Below are 20,486 nucleotides of genomic sequence, written 5' to 3'. Positions count from 1 at the left end.
CGTAACTCTTTGCAGCAAGAGATTCCTGTCACGCACAAATGCTTCCCATCTGATCAAAAGGCTGGTTGGACTATTTTGGGCTTTTGGCTTTGGAGAGAGTTGTTCCAGATGAGCCCGGGGAGTCATTAGCTCATGCCTGGAAGGTGACACTGGCTTGTCTGGACGTGCCAAGCTGGAACGCCGAGGCCCGGAGCCTGGTTGGGAGCTGACCCGCCTTCCTTCCCTCCCATATTTTTAGCTCCAAGTGTGTAACTCAAATGCTGATGCGACTACCTCTGAGCGAACAGACAGGGAGAGGAGTTGGCAGGAATGCGTACGGCTGGAGATAAGCAGTCTCCTCTTTGTCCCCATCTGGGATCTGAACGGAGACCCACATTTCCACCATTTGATTCCCTTTCTTTCCTTCCAGCGAGTCCCACCACTGTCACCCAGATGAGCTTGTCCAACCCCACCATGCTGCGGACCCACAGCCTGTCCAATGCGGATGGGCAGTACGACCCATACACCGACAGCCGCTTCCGGAACAGCTCCATGTCCCTGGATGAGAAGAGCAGAACCGTGAGCCGGTCGGGCTCCTTCCGGGATGGCTTTGAAGAAGGTAAGGAAGGGGACCCGCCGTCGCCTAGGCAACACGGCTCACGCTCCTCTAACTACACTTTGTTGACCTGAGACGCTACCAGTGAGGGTCTCCCTGTCTCCCTGTCCTCTGGCTGTCAGTTGGTCTGGCCCTTAGCTGACCTGCCAGGACATGGGTCACAGCTTCTTGGTGAGGCTTGGCCACTAGCTTCCACCTGGCAGCGGGCGTTTTTGGAGAGTTTAGTCCCTGGGCTGACTGGCTGTGCTGCTTACTGCAGCATTTTCTCTCTTCCCAAGCGCCAGTGTTTGTTTATTTCTTTGTTTGGTGGATTAGTTAGTTTGGATTTTTTGAGACAGAGTCTTACTGAAGCCTAGGATGGCCTTGAACTCACTATGTAGCTCAGGCTGGCCTTGAACTTCCAGTAATCTTCCTCCCTCAGCACCCTGAGTGCTGGGGTTATAGGAATGCGCTACCGCACTCCACTGTGCATTCACTTTTGCCTTTTTCTTTCTTTGGTTGCCAACTGGGAATATCTTGGGTTGGATTTTTAGGTTTTATTCATTGATAATTTTACTCATGATCAGAATTATGGGAGAAAATTTCTGTGGGCTGCTTTGTCAGCCCCCTTCATAACTTTACTCCTTCCGCCAAGGTGTGAGTGAGAATAAGCCATCAAAATGCTGTAGGGGAACATCACCCCCAACCCCACAAAGATCAGGCTCATAGGACATTGAAAGCATCCTCCCTGGCTGGGAATTAAGAACCCGGAGTCAGACTAGCAGAGTTTGAATTCCAGCTCTGTGACTCCATAGATATATGATCTTGGACAAGTTTCTTCATCTCTCTGAGTCGCTGTTGCTTTTTTGTTTTTTTCCTTTTCACTGATAAAATTCTAGTAATAATAGTATTCAGCTTGCAGAGTTATAAAAATTAGATGAGATAATGTGTGTAAATGTTAACACAGTAACACTTGACATACCATGGCTTGTAGGCACAGCATCAGGGCAGACTTCCAGGCAGCTCAGAATCTCCAGCCTGTGCCTTGTAACCAGGGACAGACAGAATGGAGGGGTGATTTTCCTCTGCTCCCCTTTCCTATGAGAGTGGGGAAATGTGCCCAGCATCCTCCCAACAGAAACAGCAAAGACATTTGTGATTGTTTAAGAAGTTCCAAGTCAAAGGGAGAGAAATCACAAGGTACCAGTGTCTGCTTTTGCCTAGTGTCCTTTTTTTATTTATTTTGTTTTGTTTTTTGTTTTGCTTTGTTTTTGGTACCAGGGATCGAACTCAGGTCCTAGCACTTGCGAGGCAGGAGGCGGCACCACTGAGCTAAATCCCCGACCCCAGTGTCCTTTTTTTAAAAAAAAAACAAACAAAAGTTTTAAAGAGTTTTGATACAGAGCTGTTTCTCCCTGGCTAATCGTAGTTAATCTTGTTGGCAATGTAATGCTCTCCCCACTGATATAGGCATCATTTGCATCCAGTGACATCAAAGGGCAGGCACAAGTCTGTAAGTCCAATTATGGGAGACTGCAGGGATGGAGGATGGAGAGGGAGGGCCTGAGCCGTGGAGGGAGGCTTGTAGATTTAAGGGCTAAAAATTAAAGTTATAGGGCCAGGGATTTAGCTCAGTGGCATCCTGCCTGCTTCGTAAGCGCAAGGTCCTGAGTTCGATTGCAGGTACCAAGAAACAAAAAGCTATAACCGTGGAGCAATAAGAGTGGAGGCTATGTTGATCCTAAAGTGAGGAAGGCAGCAGTTTGTCTCCAACTTCCTTCCAGTCCGTGTGCTAGCCATGGCCACAGAGGGCCCCCAACTTCCCTGGTGACAAGTTGTGTATGGACAAACGTCCTGGGCTGCAATCATCTTTTCTGCCACACACGTACCTGAGTGTGGAAACTTGTCCAAACCTTTGTCCAGGCCATTGTATCATCAGAAAGCTTTATTTATTCCACCTGGAATCCAGCTGTCAGGTAGCTCAGCTGGGACGTCTGGGCTGTCACGAGGACCCCCATAAAAAGCTCTTGCCCACGAGAAGTATCTAGACTTCTGTGAACTGAATGATTCATGCTGACATGGAATTGAAGCACAGAGGTAAAAATCAAAGTTTGGGGGAAGAGGTGAGCACTACTGCCAGTGTACTGGAGCACATCACGTTTTCATCTTTTGAGAAGTTTGGTATCAGGTGGATTTTTAGTTCTTCCAAGGCTGTTATATAATAAAACCAAACCGAGCTTGTGTAATTAGGGCTTTTAAATTCCTCTGACTGAAGACTTTTTTTCCTTTTGAACTGACAAACTCCTAGGGCTGCAGGGACAGTTGAGAAGTTCACGTCTCACATTTGGCCCAAAACAGAACCTCTTTACAATAGTCAATTAGATAGTCAATTAGGTGTATTGTGTGCTGTAAGGCAAGATAGAAATTTAGGAAGAATTACCACAAGTATTTGTGGGAGGGTATTGTGCGATTTAATTAGCACTTTCCATTTTGAAGGAAGTGGGAACCATACATATGTAGATTGGGTGCAGGCCTGGCCTAGATGCAGATATTTGGTGTTATTTCGGGCACATGATTTCCATCGGATACCTTCTGCAACCTTAAAGTCAACTTTAGGAGCATGCACTTTGAAGGATGCTTGAGGCATTTGTAAAGCAGGTCTTGGGAGAAAAAAAGTCCCATGACTATGGTTCATCACTGAGAGCTGGTGCGAAGTGAAACACTGAAACCCCATCCTGTCTGTCTCCGTGGAATCCAGAGGCGCAGAGCAGCTTAGTCGTAAGGGAAGCCTGTCCTGCAGTGCACTTGTGTTCCCAGCCCCTGGGTTCCGGCTGCCTCAAATCCCGGCACCTCCACAGTTAGCACTGTGACTTCAGGTAAGGGACTTGGTCCATCCCGCAGCCTGTTTCCAGTGCATTAAAAAGTGAAAAATAATTGTAGTTGCTTCAGGGGATTGAAGTGAAGGTTAGGTGAGATAAATGCTAGAAAGCATTTAGCAAATAACTTTGAGAGTGGCTTACTGTAAGCATTCAGTCAATGGTAGCTATTGTTGTAATTGTCATCTTATATCCTTCTCCCTAAGGGCTATTATCATCTGCATTTTTTTTTAATGACAAAATTGAGGCAGAAGTGACTTTAGGGCACAGTGAGGTCCTGAGTCTCCTGATTCCCAATCCTATGCCTGTCTACTCAATCTTATCTTCACATTCAGTTCAGCTGGGCTAGTAAAACTTTTTGATCTGGGAGCATAGTGGTGCATGCTTGTTATCCCAGCTCTTGGGAGACTGAGACAGGAGAATCACAAGTTCCAGGCCAGACTGTAGTTTAGCGAGACCCTGACTCAAAATAAAATAAATAAAAAGGGGGCTGGGGCTGGGGATGTCGCTCAGGGGGAGAGCAATCCTGGGTTGCATCTCCAGTAGCTTAAAGACATTTTTTTTTAAATCTTTGGAGGCAAACTCTGATGTTTTGTCCATCTGTCCTCTGTTCCGTTATGCTTCCTTTGCTGGGGGAGAGGTTGCTCGGCTGTCGTCTCAGCTGTGGACCAAGCATGGGGGAGAGATGTCTGGATGCCCATCTGTCTCTTCCCGATACCTGTGTGTGCTTGGCCACATTACTGGACTCCATTCTGAACATTAATTCACTTATTTTTAATGAAAGATAGAAACTGGGTCTTTGGATTTTTACCTGCAGATTCTCTGTGATGAGGAGGATCACTCCAAACAACAGTACTGTGAGACTATGCTTTAATTAGTGTCTTAATTATAAAACTGTGTTTGTATGTAGGTAAGATGCTGGAGTATGATGTCAGAAGCACTCGATTGCCTTACTAACTGAAATATGCCCAGTTGTTTCATTCTGTCTAGCAGTTCTACAGCTACCCAAAGCATCCTTCTTCTGAACATCAGTCTTGGCTTGTGCCTGACAAATTACATAAAAGGACTAGGAAAACATTCAGAAACATACCCCAAGGCTTAAAAAAAAAAATCCCAGAAACTAGTAAACAAGTATTCGATAGCAGAATAGTCTGCAGACTTCTGGTCTGTGTATCTTGTTCTTGAAATGCTACGTGACCAGAGCAAGTCCTTTATTTCTGTGAGATTCCCCAATGGAATAGTGGGCTTAGACAGGCTCATAGTTCCTGGTAGCTGTGAAATTTTGGAGGTGCAGGTATAGGAAGGAAAACTGCACAACATGCTTTAGCAAGCTGTTTGGGTTCTGCAGCTCAGAAACATTTTGTTGTGGAGAAGTATCTACCCGCTCGGCGTGGCTGGGCCTTGGCTCAGGCTGCCTGCTGGAGGGCCAAGGTCATCGGCTCAGGCAAGCCGCATTCAGTTTGGGGTCGACTCTGGACACCAAGGAGTCTGTTCCTTTGGCCCACAGCCTTGCTGTTGCTGTTTACCGAATGAGAGGAGTTAATTACAGAGAAACGTAATGACCTCCACCTTCACCTTGCCAGATGTGCTCCTCTCCACCAGTGGCTCAAGCTTGCACTGAGTTGCTGCTGAAACCGTGTCCGTAACTTTGTGTGGATGAGATGTAGGAAGAAAGAAAACATTTCCATTTGCCAGCAGCCACAGGTCCTGAGCCGGTGTCTGGAGCCAGCTTCTGGCAGAGTTTGCATGCACGCGTGATTGAAGAATGACTATATGTTTCCCCAGCTTGGCCTCTGATGTGCTCTCTCCACTCCCATCTAATCATGAGCTCAAGTAACTTCCGGCTTTGGAACATTAGGCCACTATTGTGGGCCCTCAGAGGCCTCTATTCATGTGTGCCATGTATTAACACAGAAAGCCATTATTGGCCATTAACACCCTAAACTGATTTTTATGGGGTGTAAGTCAGATTAGCCAGGTGGAGAAAGAATGGAGGAAAAGATCTGGAACTCAGGTCCTTGCTAAGGAGGGTCAATGTGATAGTGATGGTCTGGGGACTGCACCTGCTGAGAAAGGAGAAGGCCAGGATGGCGAACCAAGAGCCGTGTGGAGAGGGGAGGGAGGAAGTCCATGTGGTGCCATTATCCAGGGGAAATGAGGAAAGGCTGGCTTCATGAAGGTGGCATCGTTGGAGACTTTTCTGATTTGGATCCAAGGCAGTACTTGGATGCATCCCAGACAGAGAGAACTGGATGGGCAAACACTGAGAGGTGGGAAGGATGACGATGCAGGCCTGCTCAGAAGAGAAGCGTAGGATTCATGGTGTGACAGCAGCATCGGGGAAGGACTGCAGGCAAGTCCCAAGTGTTAGGCTGAGCTGCTCATCGGTGTCTTGTTGGCAGCTGTCTTCTGCCCACCACTGAGCTGCATTGTGAATGCCACTTGGTGCCCATGGAAAGCCCCTCCCCAGCCTCCCACGTGCGTCTGCCTCGCATAGTGTGGGAGTCCGGGCATTCCAGCCATGCTCAGGAAAGCTGTGCAGCGTCTTAACACGGGAATAGTTCTGTCTTTCAGCAACTTGCCAAGAAAACAGGACCCGGTTCCCAAAAGAGAAAGCAGCCAGAATATCCCATCCTAGAAAAGTCCAGGCTTTAAATTAATACCGATCACAAAATGTCTACCCTGACTGGAGACAGGAAAAGGTGCTAAGCGATCACATGGTTCTGAGTCAACTGGAATCGATCTGAAATAGAAAATAGAACACTTCTCGCTTATCACTTTGTAGACACGAGAGAAATCAAATGAAAAGTCTGTATTTCAGGTGACTGGTTTTTAAAACTAATATTCTGCTACATAGTCATCTAAAGATGCATTCACTATTAGCCAACAGCTTCTTAGGCTCAAAATAATCAGCTCATCTTTTTGCATCTACAAGTGACAGATGTGATCAGGGTATAAAGTAGTGTGCAACACCGTCTCAGCCCTAAAGGAACACATTAGACAAAAGAGTGGAATAAAATACACTGGGATGGTAAGAGGCTGCTTCTGAGAATTGGAATTATGAGCCACTACAGCTTATGGCAATGAATATGCTTCTTAATACTCTTTTGTACTTTAACGTTTTTGTTCCAGAATCATATATTATTTTGATAGTTGAGGGAGAAAGTATATTTCGAAGATTATAAGGGAAAAGGTAGGACTAGAGAAGTGAATTCCGTCGGACATTGTCTCTTATTTGACACTGATCTATCCAAACAAGGAAAGGTTAGGCCAAGGTGAGGCGAGGCTCAGCATCCCAGGCTGGGCAGTGTCCTCTAATGCTGATTTCCTCCTTCCCTGGCTCTTTTTTTGGTTCCACAGCAGCCAGCTCTGCAACTCACCTTTTATTTTTTCTTTTAACAGTTCATGGATCCTCACTCTCCCTGGTTTCCAGCACATCCTCCATTTATTCTACAGTGAGTATAAATCAGTGCTGTGTGGTGATGACCATTCTTTTACCAGATGTAGAATGAAGTCAGGATACCAAATTCAGAAGCAAATGTGAATGTTTCTCCTCCAGAGAGAACCTCCCTTATAAAGGAATCGAATAAGTAGGGAGCAAGATTTGAAATACACAAACACATATTAGTTGTAATGTGCTGACCAATGGGTCCGGAACTGGCTGCCTTTTAAAAGTGGTGATGAGTTAGGAGGTAGGACAGGCATTGGCCACCTGCTGGTACTCTCGGAAGAGAAAGTCCTTGCAACATTTTATTAACCTCTGTCTGCCTCAGTTTCTTTATCTGTAAAGTAGAATGAACAGCAGCCCCATCTAACAGCGTTGTAATGAGGGTTAAGTGTTCCGAAGGTTACATTTCATTACAATATAGACTCCTAGAGGATGAGAACTCTTGTTTTTTATTCCTAGGGTCAAGAAGTAGGTTTGAGAGAAATAAGAAAATACATATAAGCAATAAACGTAATACAACTCAGGGTAAGCACTTGATCCTTGATCCTGGATCTCATCAGAGGTAGATTTGAATGAATGTTCTAGAGACTCTCACTCCGTTGCTTCCCACCTCACCCCTCCAGCTCCAAAGTTCCTCTCTCTTCAGCTGATCGTCCTATCTGACACTTCATCACTGGGTCCTGGCTTTCTTCATAAAGGTTTTATGTATATAGTAATCTCCAGGAGGGGTTACTGAAGCCATTGTCTACTAAGAGAGCATCGAGATGGTCTTCCCACTGTCAGCTAGTGGATAAACTTAAGTTCTTTCTTCTAGCATGAAACCCTGATTCACGATTACTTGAAACGGTACTTTCTTTTTGATACTGGGGATCAAACTCGGGTCCTTGGGCTTGTAAGGCACGCGGCGGCGGAACCACTGAGCTAAATCCCCAGCCCTCAAAAGTTGGCTTTCAAACCTGCATTGGCTTCTTCAGCAGTACTTATTGGCACATTCTGTGCCGGGCTATGGACCAAGCCCCAAGGACACAGGTTAGAGAGAAAGCAGCCTGTTGCTGGAAGAGGAAGTCAGAGGCACCTGAGGGCACCTAGGGACATGGGACTGTTCTTTCTCAGGGTTGGTACAGACCAGCCTTGGTAGAAACTGCGGGCCCCACGTTTCCCCAGAGGAACCCGCAGGGCTCCAGTCACCACAGGGGCTTGGCCCCTCAGAGGCATGAAACACTGGGGACTGGATTACACAAACACAGGAAGGAGCATACCCTCGTCCTCCTCCGGGTATTCAGACCTAGGAACCCATTGTACACCCTCCCAGGGCTCCCTCAGTGCCGACTCCTGGAAGCTTTTGCAGTAAAAGCCCTGTCTTCTGGATGCTCATGAAGATGGTATTTTTGTGAAACTTGAAATTGTCCTTTCTGAGTTGATGCTAATTCAATAAACTTCCAAAAACCTAATTATAACATTTTTAAATTACAAACTTATTTGGACAGCAAGAGGAGCCCAAGGTTTAATCTCGGTTTATTGTCACCTTGGTTTGGGCTAGTATCAGTCACCTTATAACTCAGTCTCCATTTTGTCTTCCATGTCAGGAATGAGCAGGGTGATCTTGTAGGGTCCCCAGGACCTCTCTGCCCTTCCATGAGTCAGAGGGTCAGAGGTGCCCATGTACCATCCTTATTTGTGCCTTCTCTGAGAATTTAGGTTGCTTTTGCAGACTTAAAAACAAAATAACCTAACACTTGAAGATTTTCACGCCAGAGTAGTCTGCCAATTCCAAGAAAAACTGTAAGTCCAGCTAGACTGCGCTACCACCTAACAGTGATGTGTGGTCCCTCATCTATTGTTAGCCTCTGGGAAATGGTGAGGTGCAGGAGCAATGTTCCGGCTCTGTGTGAATGTTAAGGTGAGCCAGTTCTTGTTTGTCATCTGAGAAGCGGTTTTGGGAATCTCTTAAGTCACCACAGACTCAGACCAAGGAGCCTGCTTAATAACTGGGAGTCTTACAGTCTCTAATTAGAGAACAGTAGGGTCTTTCCTTAAAATCTGTATAATTCTTGGATATTTAAAAATGGTCATTCTGCCTGAGTTGCCTGCAATTTTAATTACAAATGAAAGAAAAGGCATGATGATGCTAAATGAATGCCACACAGTAGTCATGGCCAGCCCTGGAAAGAGATAGCTTCCCAGAAGCCACATCTGGTCTGAAACCTGCTTTCTTGGTTGGGAGGGAGCAGCAGTTGAGTTCCCCGAGGGAATCACTCAAAGGATGGAGCCCACAGCTCCCCATAGGATCCCCTGATCTTCAGAAGGGTAGTAATGGCCTGGGGTAGAGAGCACATGAGTTCCCCAGCTGCTGTTGGGAATGGAGAGCCACCCCTAGAGACAGGTGGGCACAGTGACAGACAGCTGGGGCTGTTAAGGCCTGGCGACAGAAGTGTTTAAAAGCAGGCTTGGTCCTGAAGCTGGGCGTGGTGGGACATGACTAAAATCCCCACACTCTGGGGGGCTAAGGCAAAAGGAGGGCAAGTTTGAGTCTAGCCTGGGTAGTTTATCAACTTAGCAGGAGCCTGTTTTTAAAGAAAAGGGCTGGCGCCGTGGTTCACAAGTTCAAGTCCAACCTGGTCAATCGAGTGACTTAGTAAGAGCCTGTCTCAAAATAAAAAAGGATGGGGATATAGCTCATTGTGAAGGCCCTGGGTTCGATCCTTAGTCCTACACACAAAAAAGTGGTAATAGCGGTAGTGTGACAGGTTGACCTGTATGAGTAGTTCTGCCTGGTAACAGGCTTCTACCAGTCTCCCAAATGCTGGATAGCTGTGATGTTCTCACAGAATTCCCCATTGGATCATACTCAGATGTCGGAGGACTTAGTTTTAGAAAGCTATAGTAAAACGGTAGGAGGATGTGCTGGTTACGATCATAGGCTATGGGGCCAGACTGCTTTGGATTCACCCAGCTCCAAAACTTACCAGCTACGACTTTGGGCAAATTACTTAACCACTCTGGGCTTCCTCATATGCAAAAACGGAAGGCAGTAGTGATAGTATTAGTACCTCAAAGGGTTGTGATAGGAATAATATATAATGACGGTAAAGTGCTTAAAATAGTCTTTGGCACATGGCAAGCATTCAGTAAATGCTAGTTATTATTACCAGATGGTAAATAACACAAGGTCAGAGGCTTGTTCACGTTCAAGGCTATATTTAATCACTCCAAACCCCTGAAAGAACACAAGCAAAACTACTTTATAAAGTTACTACAAAGATTAAATGATTTGATCCCATTCGCTGAAAAGTTATCATTGTTAGGAGCCATCCTGGAACAAGGGCACTTGAGCAGGATCAGGAGGGAGTTCAAATGGGTTCGTGGGGTGAAGGGAGATCAACAGGAAGCAGCTGCCCACCTGCTCCAGCTTGTAGTGTGGGTCTACAGGATCTAATGAATCGTACTCCTTTCTGTTCAGAACTAACAGGACTAGACACTAGAGCCAGTGTTGATTTCACAAAATTACAGGGTTATTGGTAATAAAATTAGACTAGGCAATTCTAAGGACCCAGGGACAAAAAAGGCTCCTTACCAGTGTTCACTCCCCTCCTTGGATGCCAAGTAATTTCTCCACTCCTGGGGAAAGCAGGAATGGAGGAAGGGTAAGGATAATTCCAACATTTCCAAGAAAGGGGTAGGTTCTTCTTCATGGGCCCCCACAGGAACAGGAGAAGGGGCCAGGGAAGGTTCCTTCGGCAGTAGGTTTGCCTAGCACTTGTAGGCCCCTCTCTGGGACAAGAGAGTCTTAGTTTCCTGTGGCAGACACCTGTGTCGCCATTTACCCAGAGCTAACATGGAAGGCTGTGCAATAAGAACTGTCACAGAGTTCGCTCTTAACCCCCAGAGTCATAGGTAATTGGAGGACTTGAGGCGGCCAGCAGGAATACGAAGGTCCCATTTTTCCTCACAAACGGTAGAGTGACCTGCCTGGTTGAATAGGGGCTACCAGCCCCCTCACTTTGAGGCCTTTCTGTTCCACTCAGCTCTTGCTGAAGTGAGCTAGAAGTGAGAGGAAGGGGAAAAACTGGGGCAGAGTCAGCCAAGAAGCAGTCCTTCTTGTCCTCTAGATGATGAGGTTGCCAGATAAACTATAGAATGCCTTATGAAATTTGAAGTTCAAATCAAAACCAATAATGTCTTCATGTAAGCATGTCCCCTAATATTGCAGGGGACATACTTAGTCTTTAAAAACCATGTTAATTTAGCATCCTGCATTTTTATTTGCTGGCTGTGGCTCCTGTTCTTTTCCTTGTTTACCTTCTCCTGAATACTTGACCTTATTACCATCTACACGTGGAGGCAGGGTAGCTCCTCACAACCAAAACAGTTGGAACATTGTTTTAATTCTTCCTAATTTCTTAAAATAATATGCTGGTTGTATTTGGCCTTTCCAGTGGATCGATTTAACTGAAGCAGTTTTCCCACAGAAATACACCAGAAAGAAACTAGATTTCCCTGAACATCCAAATTTGATGTTCCCCATAGATTGGACTGCTTTGTGCTTTGCTCCTAAACTTGTCTGATTTTCCTTATGATTTATTTACAGCCAGAAGAAAAGTGCCAGTCGGAGGTAAGGAACAGTTTGTTGGCTGGAGTTCCTTTTTCTCTATTACCTGATACGTCGCCGAGCTCAACCTGGAAATGGAGTCCAACAGCAGGTAACCCTGTGCCTTGTCGTCTTTAGATCCGCAAGCTGAGGCGGGAACTGGATGCCTCCCAGGAGAAGGTCTCAGCGTTGACCACCCAGCTGACAGCAAACGTAAGCACAGCCGTGGGGTGAGAGCTGCAGCCACCGGAGCGACCACCCTGCTTCTGATCCTACCGTGGGGCCCCCATCCCAGAACACTGCCGGTAGCGCTGATCAGCCTGACCTTTACCGCCTGTGTTCTTTAACATCTGTGCAGTGGGGTTGACCACCCTCACCTCGTGTGAGCTGTGTTGGCGGTATATTAAGTACTCATCAAAACATTGCTCTCCTTTCCCTTCCCTTTTGTGAACATTTTGATCCTAAGGGCACACCAAAAACAAAAAAAGGAAAGAAAAGGAGGAAAAAAAGAAATTTAGGGCTCCAGAATAAATAGCCAAGCTGCTTTGTAATTATAATATGCATGATTACATGTCCGGAAAACACTGCCAACCAGCATTCAATTCAACAAGGGTTTTGAATGCCAGCTGTGCCCCGGGCACTGTGAGTTCAGCAGCCAGCCAGTGCAGTCACTGTTATCTTAGCATTCCACCTCTGAGACTGTGGAAAGACAAAACAAATAATTTTCCTATAACATGCTTATGGCCAAGATAAGGCGAGAAGCTGTAAGGACATAAGGAGCGCCTGTCTCGGTCTTCATGGAGGGTCAGGCAGGACTTCCCAGGGGGGGTGACATCTGATGGATGTCACCTAGGAGAGGGTGCAGGGGGAGGACCGCATTCCAGCCCGAGAGAATGCTCTGTGGGAAGGCCAAGGTGAAACCTCGTGGTGCATTTGGGCTATAATTAGAAGCTGTGGCTTGGAGGCAGGAGAGAGGCGAGGCGGAAAAGAGAAGGATGTGGAGAGGAAGGAGGCATCGAAGAGACAAAGGGCAGAGCACAGAGTGGGTTGTTAGGACAGCCCTGCCTGCGCATTTGCAGCCAGCGGTGAGATCAGAGGGCCAGGGCACAGGCAGGCCTCTCCCACCCCGTCAGTGTGGCCGTTAGAGGGGCTCTGCTGCAGAGCTGGGGCCTGGCAAGGGCTGATGCTCAGAAAGCCAGAGCCTGAGTTACTAGAAGGTGCCCAGGTGCCTCTGAGACCAGGCTTCCTGCCCCCGAGTTCACAGCCCAGGCGGAACCCCATGTGACCCGGCAGGTGCTCTGAAAACGGAAAGCAACTTCAAAGGTTGCATGCGGAGTCAATACTCCAAAGTACGGCGATCATTTACCTGGAGCCTTTGCCCTGCTAATTCCCAGCTTGAGGCTGAATCTACCCAAGGAAACCATGTCTCTAGGGTCTGCATGTGGAGTACATAGCACCTTAATTACAGTTACTGCCTGGGTGATGATTCAGTCTCCTAGATCCTCTTGCATTTCGGGAAATCTTTGATTTTTTTCCCCCAAAAGCCTAACATAGTAAGTGACTGTTTTGTGATCCTTTATTTCTTTACCTCTGCCCTCAACAATGCTGCTATCAGTAGGACCTCAGAAATGGAAGTGAGAACTGAATTATGAGGCTTAGATCTTACTTAAAAAATAGCAGGGGCCAGGGATTTAGCTCAGTGGTTCCTTTGCCTGCCTTGCAAGCACAAGGTCCCGAGTTCAATCCCCAGCACCAAAAAAAAAATAGCGTAAGTGGTCTGGGGTTAGATTGTTCATCTGGATAACCAAATATGTGCTTTTGAACGCAGAACCAGCTACAGACCCAATGAGCCAGGGTCTCCAGGGTGAGACCCAAACATAGGAGGTGTGACAATAACCTCTTCCAGGTGATTCTGGGTGACTGCTAGTTAAAAGCAACATCTGTCAACTGCAGCCTTTTACTAATCGACAGGTAGTACTCAGCTCACTTCTCAGTGAACTTGGGTTAATCCCCCATCACAGCTGGCCTTACCGGGGTCCATTGAGCTCTACTCTCTCTTCCAGAGCAATCACAGTGAGATCCCTTGTATTAGTCCTGAAGTGTTTTGCTCCTCATGAAAGCCACTGAATCCAGTATTGTTTTAAAGTAAATATTTAACCTTACCGCGTACCACCGGCAGCACTAACATGTCTTATTGGCGGTCATCTTTCTCATAGAGCGGGCTGTGTTTGTTTTGCTGAGACAGACTAGTCAAAGCCACCTTCCCTCGGTGTCTCCACACCACTCATGTTTGTTTTCCCTGGGAATGTGAGAATGCACTCGATGAGAGACCACGCATGGCTCAGCCTCTCCATTAGTGTTTTCATAATCGCTCTCTGGACACAAAGGCGGGCCGCTGGCTGGCCAGCAGAATGCGATCCTCCGGCTCTGTGGAGGAGTGTGGTTTCTTTTCAGAGCTTGCAAAAACACCTGCTTAGGGGCAGTCTTCCTGGGGTCGGGTGTTTGGTTTTGTTTTTAACTGAATAGAAAGTAGGAACGCTCACAATGGAATCATGGGTGGCAATGAAATGCAGAATTGAAACCCATGGAAACTGAATCACTCGCCTTTAACTTTAACTTTAACTTTGTCATTACTCTGGTTGCTCTACAACACAAGGGTGGAGGATGTTATTTAGACATCTGTATCCTGACCCATTTCTTTAGTTCACTGTGTGATTGTCTTGAATTGAGTGGCTTTGGTTTTACCATGTTTTCCACTGCAAACAAAAGCATGCCTCTGTATTTAAAATACAGAGGCATTTTCTCCACTTTTAGTAGAGGGCAAGAATACAACCAGGAAGAGTCCTGGAGAAGTTACTCTCCTATTACAAGTGCCCCTGCTTTCTGCCAACAGTTGTTCCTAGCTGCCTTAGCCCTTTCTCATTGGTGGGACACATACTTGACACCCACAGTTTAAAGGAGGAAAGGTTGATTTTGGCCACATTTTAGTCCATGTTTGATTGGGTCCAGTGCAGAAACAAGATGGCGGAAGGACCTGGGCAGAGGAAAGCTGCTCACATCATGGCAGCCAGGAAGCAGAGAGAGAAGGGAGGAGCTGGGGGTGGAGATGTACCCTTCTGGGCCACTTCCTCCAACCACCCCACCCCCCCCCCAACGGCACAGTTAGCACATTCAGTTTAGTGCCCCCATGATCCAATCACCGACAGACAAACACATGGGGCTTTGCGGGGGACACCCCAAGTCTAAACCATAACACTAGCTTTATTTCTTAGCCTCAACCATCCCTGCTTGATGAAGTTCAGGAAACAGAGCTTCCGAGTCTCTCATCAGATGCCTCCTGAGATTGAACTGCCACTGACCCTCCCATGTGTATCCTTCCCCAGCAGTGGTGGGGACACAGGGGAGCTAGGTAGACACAGTACTGGCTTTCATCAGATGTAAGGTCTGATGGTTCATCCAGTCGGTCGCAGAGCCGGCCATACCTAGAGGACCTGCCACTATTCCATTACAGAGTTAGTTTGGAGGTCACATGATCCTAGCTAGCTAGTGGATGCTGGAAATTCCTTAGGTCTATTTGAAAAAGTATCCTTCCTTTATTCCTGGTTTGTTTGTTTGTTGTTTTGTTTTCTTTGGTTTTGGCTTTTTTTCGGTACTAGGGATTCAACCTGGGACCTTATCAATGAGCTACGGCCTCAGCCCTCTTTTTATTTTTTATTTTGAGACAGGATCTTGCTCAGTCACTAAGTTGCCCAGCCTGGGCTCAAACTTGCAATCCCCCTGCCTCAGCCTCCCAGAGTGCTGAGATTACAGGTATATACCACCACACCTGGCTGGGGCTTATTCTTGGTTTTAATGACATTATCAGGATCTCCACTCAATCACTCAACATCTCACCTTCTTACTCTTCTGCAGCCTATGGAGAAGGCCTGGTGTTGGGACACACAGTTCCTCCTTGCCCTAGAAAAGGAACTGACAGAGAAGGGGTAGCAGGACAATGCCATGTTTCTCAATTCTAAGATGCATGGCTTTTTTTTTCCCATGTTGTAATGTCTTTGAAAAATGGATACATATTTTAGTTATAATTGGCCATATTTTTAAAATGTCCTAATGATGTATAAAATCAGAGTGGACTGATGTTGTGTTCTAACAGACATGTATATTGTCTGCAGGGAAGTCGTATCTCCCCAGGGGTACCAGGAGAGGTTTCTCCGGGGAGGTAGCAGATGGGCCTTGCAGTGCCTTTTATTAACCAGGATTCTAACAAGCAATGTATGCCACCCACTTGTTCGTTCATTCTGCAAACACGCTTACAATGAACCTCTAGTATGAACTTGTTGCTTGCCAAACAAAAGAACAGCCCACAGTGTAGTAGAGAACACAAACATAAACCTGCAATCATAAGGCCACATGTATTTCTAGCTACAGTCTCATAAAGCAGGTCAGAGGGGTAGTGAGCCTCTGAGAGTGAGTGTGAGGGAGCCAGCCCAGACCCGGGGTGTCACAGAGGCCTAAGCAGAGAGCTCTTAAGACAGATGCATAAAAAGGATCTCAGGCCGGAGACAAGGGCATCCTAGCCAGAGGGGGAAAGGGTGCCTAGGGGCCTGAGATGGGAAGGGTCACAGGGGCTTGGAGAAAATCCAAGCTGGTCGAACTAATCCCAAAGAGTGGTGGGGAGGGAGGTGCAAGAAGAGGCAGAAGAAGTGGGCAGGGACCAGATCAAGGGGTCCCAGGAGGGTTTCTGTCCTGAAGACCCAGCATCTCTTAGGCACTCTTGCCTCGCAGGGTAACCCAACTGAGCCCCTGCTCTCCCCCACAGGCCCACCTCGTGGCAGCCTTTGAGCAGAGTCTCGGAAACATGACCATCAGGCTCCAGAGTCTGACCATGACAGCCGAGCAGAAGGTAAGGCCTTCGCTCCCCGCTTGGAGTTCACAGCAAACCCAACTATACTGGTCTCGTTCACTTCAGATAATTATGTAGATGTTCACATACTTCTTGGACTAGTAGAGTTTAATTGCCAAGAGTAGATCTGTTGAGTAAAGACGGAGTGATGGTAAAGGTGTCGAGGGCTGGCCTTGTGGTCCCATTCCACTCCTGTGTGTTCTCATATGTCCCTCGAGATGGGTCCCACTTTGGTCCAACCTCCTGCAGGACATGAGGGCCCTGTTGCCCCCCCCCCCCCCCGCCGTGGAAGCCAAGTTGTCCTTCCCAAAGGTCTGTACAGCTCCATACAAAATGGATCTGAGGGACCAATGTGTATTTCTTGTCCTTAGGATTCAGAACTGAACGAGTTAAGAAAAACCATCGAGCTGCTAAAGAAACAGAACGCAGCTGCCCAGGCTGCCATTAATGGAGTAATTAACACTCCTGAGCTCAACTGCAAAGGTAAAGTAAGAAACAGTCTTCAGCATGATGCAACCTCCCTGCGGGGGCCGGGGCTTAGAATCCACCTCTGAATCGTAGGGCAGGTCCTGGAACACAGGCGCCTTACATGGGGTTCTTTCCGGCCTGCATGAAGATGACTAGCTCATCTTCTCTGAGATATCACAAAAGGGAAGGACAATATACTTCTCTGGGTAGAGTGTCAAAGTGTATCATAGCCCTTAACTTCATTCACACCTCCATATTTACACGCTGACACGGGAGAAACTGAAGTGGGTTCATCGGGACTCTTACTTGTCCTGGAAAACTTGTCTGAATAAATTGTTTTATCTTTAGTTGGGGTTAAAAACAACACGGATGTGCAGGTGAGTTACCTCCTGTGCTGACAGTATGAACAGTAGAAAACAGATTGAGAGTACTATTGATAGCTAGCACTTTCAGGACACTTAACCTATGTTCTAAGCACCATGCTGAGTGTTTTTGTTATTTAATTTATTATCTCAACTCTCCACAACAACCACTGTGTGTCACACTGTCTCTTTGGCATCACACTGATGAGAGCCCTGAGCTTCAGGGAGAACAGTTGCCTCCTGAGGTCAGAGAGGAGACAGAAACATCATTGGGACCAGTCCCTGAGTCTGCCTAGCTTTAACGCTGGTGCTCTTCAGGGTGTGGCTCCGGGTACCGTCCTATCCTCAGCGGTGAAGTGCAGTGAGTGTTAGCTCATGAATCCCTGTTATTTTCAGTGTCCCTGGTCCGGGTGTTGGGCCTCCTAAACCAAGTAAGGGTAGAATGGAGACAGGAATGATTAGTGAGAGCTGGTCGGACAGTGGAGGGAAGAGAATTGCAAGCAGCGGGAACAGCACTTGGAAGGGTCATGTGCTGAGATGAGCAGGCTGCTTCCATGGGGGAAAGGGGGCAAGAGCAGCCAGGAGCAAGACAGCAAAGGAGCAGGCCTGGGAGTGTGGCTCAGTGACACAGCGCTCGCCTCGTAGGACGAGACCCTGAGCTGTATCCCAGCACTGCAAAAGAGAACAAAGAAAGAAAAGGAGCAGGTAGAGGGGGCTGAGGACAAAGGTGATTACTACCTCAGTTCAGAATCCCATCTTCCTGCCTATGGGCAGCTTAGAGGCCTGGAGCTGGGGACATTGTTTGTAAGCCTCCCTTGGTTTATGTTTTGTAAGGCAGGAAGAGGTAGATGCCATTTAAGTGACCAAAGAGGACAGAGCAACACCTACTTTTACACCTAGGAGTCAGCCGTGGGTATCAGGTGGTGGACGTCTCAGTGGAGAAGAGCTAGGGATCCCCAAATGTGTGGGTTTCATTTTAAGGGCCACTGCTAGGAGAAGGGACTGGGCCCAAATCAGGAGGTGGTGACTGGCCCTGCCTCGCTCCCCAGGAAATGGCGCCTCGCAGGCCGCAGACCTCCGCATCCGTAGACAGCACTCCTCCGACAGTGTCTCCAGCATCAACAGCGCCACCAGCCACTCTAGTGTGGGCAGCAACATCGAGAGCGACTCCAAGAAGAAGAAGAGGAAGAACTGGGTGAGTGTCCACCCATGCACGCTGTGGGGACTGGTGACAGAGCCCTCAGCAGAACCAGTGTCCCCCAGAAAAAGCCTAGGTTGGCCCTTATTTAACCTCAGAACCACAAACCCTTGGAAGCAGTCCCACAGAAATGAGTGTGGATAGGTTTTTAGTAAAACCAATGTGCTCAGCAAAACACGAGGAATGATGAAACCACCACCTTGTAGTTTTTCTCTTTCATGAGATTTTCTATGACCTCCTCACCTTTCATTTCATATATGTGTCATTTCTTCCTCATCCATGTTGGCACAGAGTCCTAGAATAGCGACTCGTAAGTGCCCTTTTTTTACTTAGATCCAAAGTATTTTTTGAGCATGAATCAGTGGTTATCCCATCCTTCACCGTCATCTTTATTTATTCATATAGTTGCCTAAGATAGAGAGCATCAAACCAGGTTGTTGGGAAAAAGTTTTGACTGTGTTCTCTAAATGAAAGTTTGATAATGCTAATGTTGGAACCCCAGAATGGAGAATGTAATAGAATTGATCTCTAATGTAGTGTTTCTCCATCCACCCTCCATCCCCATGAGCTGCTTGCTTTTCTACGTGACCCGCTCTCCTAGGAAAGTCCTACCCCTGTCCAGTTACAAGTCCTGCTGTCCAGGCTTTGGAGCACTGCCTTGTGCTGCTCTTCCTCCTGAGGGCAGGGACACCCCAAGTTATCTGATGTTAGCCATTGCTCGAAGAAGCTCCTGTGCCAGTGCTGACAGCACCGTGTTCTCATAGTGGCTTCCGTGTCTTCATCCATTCCATACCCCACTCCCTCACTCCATGTTGTCCTGGATGGGTGGCGAGGTCCAGTGATAGAGGAGTTGGAGATTTAGTAATTTGATTATTGATCATTGGCCTTGGAGCCACATTGAAGACCAGCTCAGTGTGACCTTCTCATCATTCTGATTGATTTTGTTCCTAAGTTAAATAAAATAAATAGGGTTAACTCGGGCTGCCACCTTGACTATGCATTGGATAAATATAGTCCGAGTTGATTTTTGAAGTGATAAGAGAAAATTATTTTCTATGAAAAATCTTCATTATCTCTCCCAGTCAAGTAATAAAACTTGTTTATGTTACTTTTAGACTCTTGGTTATCAGTGAAATCAGGGAGTGTGGATAATTGGCATTCTCAGCTTTTCCCAAAGCTTAATTCTGTCTAATCTTCATAATCTCCTCCTCCACCTGGCTTTTTACCAGAGGTAGGGGCAAGGATTGCGTTTGTTGACTTGTGTGCCAAATCCTCCCGTTTCTATGACTACTCTCTGGAAATGTGGTCAGAAGTAGAAAATGAGAGAGCAATCGGGTCTAGATTTTCCCGCAAGCTGGACATACAGTTAGAGATGAAACCCACTGATGGGTGAAAAATCTCATCTGTTTACCAAATGGCCCATTTTCTGAATTTTTCACCAGCTAAGAAAATCCCTAAAATATATTTTCAGAAGAAAAATAGACTTTAGGAAGAGGAAATTACTTTTTTTAAAAAACCTTTATTCAAGACGACATTATCTTTTCAGTTTAGAAAAATACATGCTCATGGCTTTCAGAGAGTTGCTTTTTTCCTTCCTTTAAGATGGAGTCTAAGTTGCCTGGGCCAGCCTGGAACTTACCATTCTCTCACCTCAGCCTCCCAAGTAGCTGACATACACATGCTCCGCCATGCCTGGCAGAGAATGCATTGAATTTATTACGTGCTTGTTAGAAAATCCCATTCTTTTTTTTTCTAATATATATATATATATATTTTTTTTTTTGGTACTGGAGATCGAACTTGAGACCTTGCACTTGCAAGGCAGGAAGCAGAACCACTGAGCTAAATCCCCAGCCCTCTAATACGGTTTTTAAAAATCTTAAATGACTGTCCATATTTTGATGAGCAAGATGCCTAATTCCCTGCCTAAAGGATCACCTTGTCTGTCCAAGGACAGCGGGCTGTCCTTGATAGCGACGGCAAGGAGCTATACAGCCCTTTGGGGGGGCCAGTACAGCCACAAGGCTGCATTGCTCAGAAAAGAAAGCAAGTCTCACCCCCACTCCAAACTC

The 20,486-nt window shown here is 46.8% G+C and overlaps 1 protein-coding gene across 19 annotated transcripts in view; it reads left to right on the top strand.

The window, feature by feature from the left end:
* Nucleotides 1-20,486, top strand: part of Nav2 (neuron navigator 2) — a 665,125-nt gene that overhangs the window by 610,674 nt on the left and 33,965 nt on the right. For all 19 annotated transcript variants that reach the window (XR_015451332.1, XM_087211232.1, XM_087211229.1 and 16 more), the window contains 7 exons: nt 410-598; nt 6,853-6,905; nt 11,487-11,510; nt 11,625-11,699; nt 16,303-16,386; nt 16,758-16,869; nt 18,266-18,411. Coding sequence is in view for 18 of the 19 variants with exons in the window: in XM_087211232.1 (XP_087067358.1) it covers nt 410-598; nt 6,853-6,905; nt 11,487-11,510; nt 11,625-11,699; nt 16,303-16,386; nt 16,758-16,869; nt 18,266-18,411 (683 nt within the window). In the remaining variant the exon portion in view is untranslated. The remainder of the gene's footprint in view (nt 1-409; nt 599-6,852; nt 6,906-11,486; nt 11,511-11,624; nt 11,700-16,302; nt 16,387-16,757; nt 16,870-18,265; nt 18,412-20,486) is intronic.

Source organism: Heterocephalus glaber, unplaced genomic scaffold (genome assembly GCF_053883595.1).
Source record: "Heterocephalus glaber isolate CG9 unplaced genomic scaffold, H.glaber_assembly_v1.0 deba00001428, whole genome shotgun sequence".
In the NCBI taxonomy this organism is placed as follows: domain Eukaryota; kingdom Metazoa; phylum Chordata; class Mammalia; order Rodentia; family Bathyergidae; genus Heterocephalus; species Heterocephalus glaber.
This window is presented reverse-complemented; position numbering and strand designations above follow the sequence as displayed.